We start from the raw sequence: 2,665 nt of genomic DNA, 5'->3' as shown, positions 1-2,665 counted from the left end.
AGCATGTAGCTGAATCTGGAGTTGTCCTGGACGAAGTCGGCGAAGCCGTCGTATCGCAGTGAGTTGTCCTCAGACACGACTGGATTTGCGTATACTTCAAAGGTAGATTGACCGTGGATGTTCATGTTCCTCCCCGTGAGGGTAACACGCAGTCGCAATGCGGGCACTCTCGATAGCGATGTTTGGATCTGAGCTTGCTCATCTTGTTTCGCGGGGTTCTCGAGAGGAGCAGCTCGTATCGTGATATTCCGCACAATTTGACCAGGCGATATAATGCCTAGGTCCGAATATTTATGACCGTGTGGTCCACCGAAAGTCTCCCCTAGAAGAACGCCGTTGTCCAAAGCAGCTGCACCGCCTGTTAAGAATGCAACTGCTGACAGAACTGGTATAAAGAACTTCATCACTGGATTGGGTTTCTGGGAGAAGGAACAAATGCTAGTGGTTGTCCGAGCAGACATGTAAACTACCAACGCCGTAAAGTAAAGGAGAGGCATGGTCGTTGTTTCCCCGCGTAAACGGATTTGTCTGGTGTACGAACTGGCGTCATAAGCAAAACTATACGGATTAGTCTGATTAGACACTGTAACACATCTTGCACCAAACAAAATATTAGATTCACTGTGGTAAACGGGCGAAGAAGGAGTGTCTCCATAGTATTATTGCGCAGTCAGGGTTTAAGTGGGTAAAATGGTTGGACCCACAATTTATCTCTGGTAGTGAAAGGGCTAAATTGTCTTCAGTTCCATTTGCTGTGGTCCTCTGTAACAATAAAAGGTACTGTAAAATATGCATACAATTATATTGGGGCATGTATCCTTTTTGGCCAATCCGAGATGGGAAATAGAGGGTCCGAGGTCATGTCTGACTCAAAAAAAGAAGAAATATATCTTACCTGAAATAAATGTTGGGATAGGGTTATTTTTCTATAAAAGGTCTCTTTTAGATACCACTGTCCGTTTTGCCGACATTCACCGGCAAAAGTGGGCGACTGGCTACTAGCTCTCAAGCCAGGTAATCACTATCACAGCTCATTATCTTCTTTGGTATCAGCAAAAAAAAAAAAGATTAAGTCACGTGACCAAACATATTTTGATCACGAGAAGGGCAACACACAATAGTAGATCTCAAAACCAGTTTATACCCAGTTCGCAAGCTATAAATTGGACAAAAAGAAACCATAATCACATGAAAACATGCAACAATACAGGTTGGACGTCCAAAATTGGAATCTACATGATCACTTCGTAAAAGTCTGTATTTATAACTATGGGGTTCACTACTCGCGATCTCTACGGCAACTGCGTTCGATCGCTGTCGTCCTCAGATTCGTCACTGTAGGCTCGGTCATCCAGCGACATCCGCTAGCGGAGACGCCTGCGTTCGCGGTATCTCTCCTGATTACGGCGGCGTTTCCTCTAGATATCACGCCCAATGGCAATCAACCGGTTCTGGGTCTGGCGGTATTCGTCGCCGTTGGTCGAGCGAAGCGGATAGAAACCAACAAGGTAGTTGGTGAGTGCAGCACAGGTCTGAAAGATGTCGTCGTACAAATCCTCCCCCCACCTGTACTTGTCGGCGCAGATGCGCCACATAGTGCATAGGCCACCGAACCAGTTCTCCACGATGAAGCGGTCACTGGAGACGTCTGCGTTCTGCTGGACCACAGTGGGGGACAAGTTGGTCACCTTCTTCGGGTGAATGCACCTGACGTGCTGCTCCAGCCCCTGGTACCCTTTGTCCGTAAGGACAGCCCACTCGTTAGGGTACTCAGCGCTCATGAGACCCACGTCCTATAGTGTTCTATCCTCGTATTTCTTTTGGCGCGTAGAGTGGTGGAACGCTTCGTTCCGCCGGAACATCGTAATGTCGGCGGTGTTGCCGCGTTCGTGCTCCGTGCAATTAATAGCAAAACCGCGCGGACTCACCGAAACCTCAACCTTGTACCCGTATAGCTTGTGCTTCGCACTATAGAAAGGAAGATCCTCCGCCATATTACCAGCAGATCGATTGGCTTGCTGCAAGGTCACGTCCGTGGCGTACAGCGCGAACGGATAATGCTGAAACGTGTTTCCCGATGTGACAAGCATGCGCATGGTTTCTTCTTGGGCTTTTTGAGCCACCCAGTCGTCATAGAGCTTTGGAGCAATATCCCGGATGAAGTTGGTGACAGTCTTGATGAATGTTGGCGTTTTGACGTGAAAAATGTTGGAAAACATCTCCCACGTACCCCCATTCTTAAGCACAACGAGAGTCATGAACAGCACATCCTTTCCCTTGAACTGGGAGTGTCTCCCACGCCCTACATTCCAGTACCGTGTGATGTGGGGGCGAACAGACCCCCAGGGCGTGTTGATTTCATGCAGGGTGAAGTTCGTCAGCCGAAGAATAGCGTCGGCTCCTCCATCGGCGACAAAACGATCGTAGATTGAGGACTGTGACGCTAAGTTGTCGCCTTCAGGAAGCACGCGGGGATACTCGTCGAGTTCTTGGCGGCGGTTGTCGTCACGCTCTTACAGCATAAGCAGCACAGCTTATAGGTGGTCACGGCGGAGAGCGCGATGCATCTTGCTTGGGATGGGTTCAGAGGGGAGGTGGGGTAAATTGCTCGAAGTTGGTTAATTCGGAAGTGATCTCTCTTTATGGCCGTGAAAGATATGTTGCT

The 2,665-nt window shown here is 48.8% G+C and overlaps 2 protein-coding genes across 2 annotated transcripts in view; both read right to left on the bottom strand.

Moving 5' to 3' along the window:
* Positions 1-1,418: 1,418 nt before the first annotated feature.
* Positions 1,419-1,781, bottom strand: PPTG_15815 (hypothetical protein; the record flags this gene model as incomplete). The annotated part of the gene is made up of 1 exon (XM_008913565.1): positions 1,419-1,781. The coding sequence occupies one exon, from the start codon at positions 1,779-1,781 to the stop codon at positions 1,419-1,421; it is 363 nt and encodes a 120-aa protein (XP_008911813.1).
* A 12-nt stretch (positions 1,782-1,793) lies between these two features.
* PPTG_15814 (hypothetical protein) overlaps positions 1,794-2,665 on the bottom strand; it is a gene marked incomplete at both ends in the record, with an annotated part of 4,024 nt that continues 3,152 nt past the window's right edge. The window contains one exon of the mRNA XM_008913564.1: positions 1,794-2,510. Within this exon, the coding sequence (XP_008911812.1) occupies positions 1,794-2,510 (717 nt within the window). The remainder of the gene's footprint in view (positions 2,511-2,665) is intronic.

This window comes from Phytophthora parasitica (assembly GCF_000247585.1).
Source record: "Phytophthora parasitica INRA-310 unplaced genomic scaffold supercont2.54, whole genome shotgun sequence".
Lineage (NCBI taxonomy): Eukaryota > Oomycota > Peronosporomycetes > Peronosporales > Peronosporaceae > Phytophthora > Phytophthora nicotianae.
Note: the sequence above shows the minus strand (reverse complement) of the source record. Positions and strands in the feature narration are given on the sequence as shown.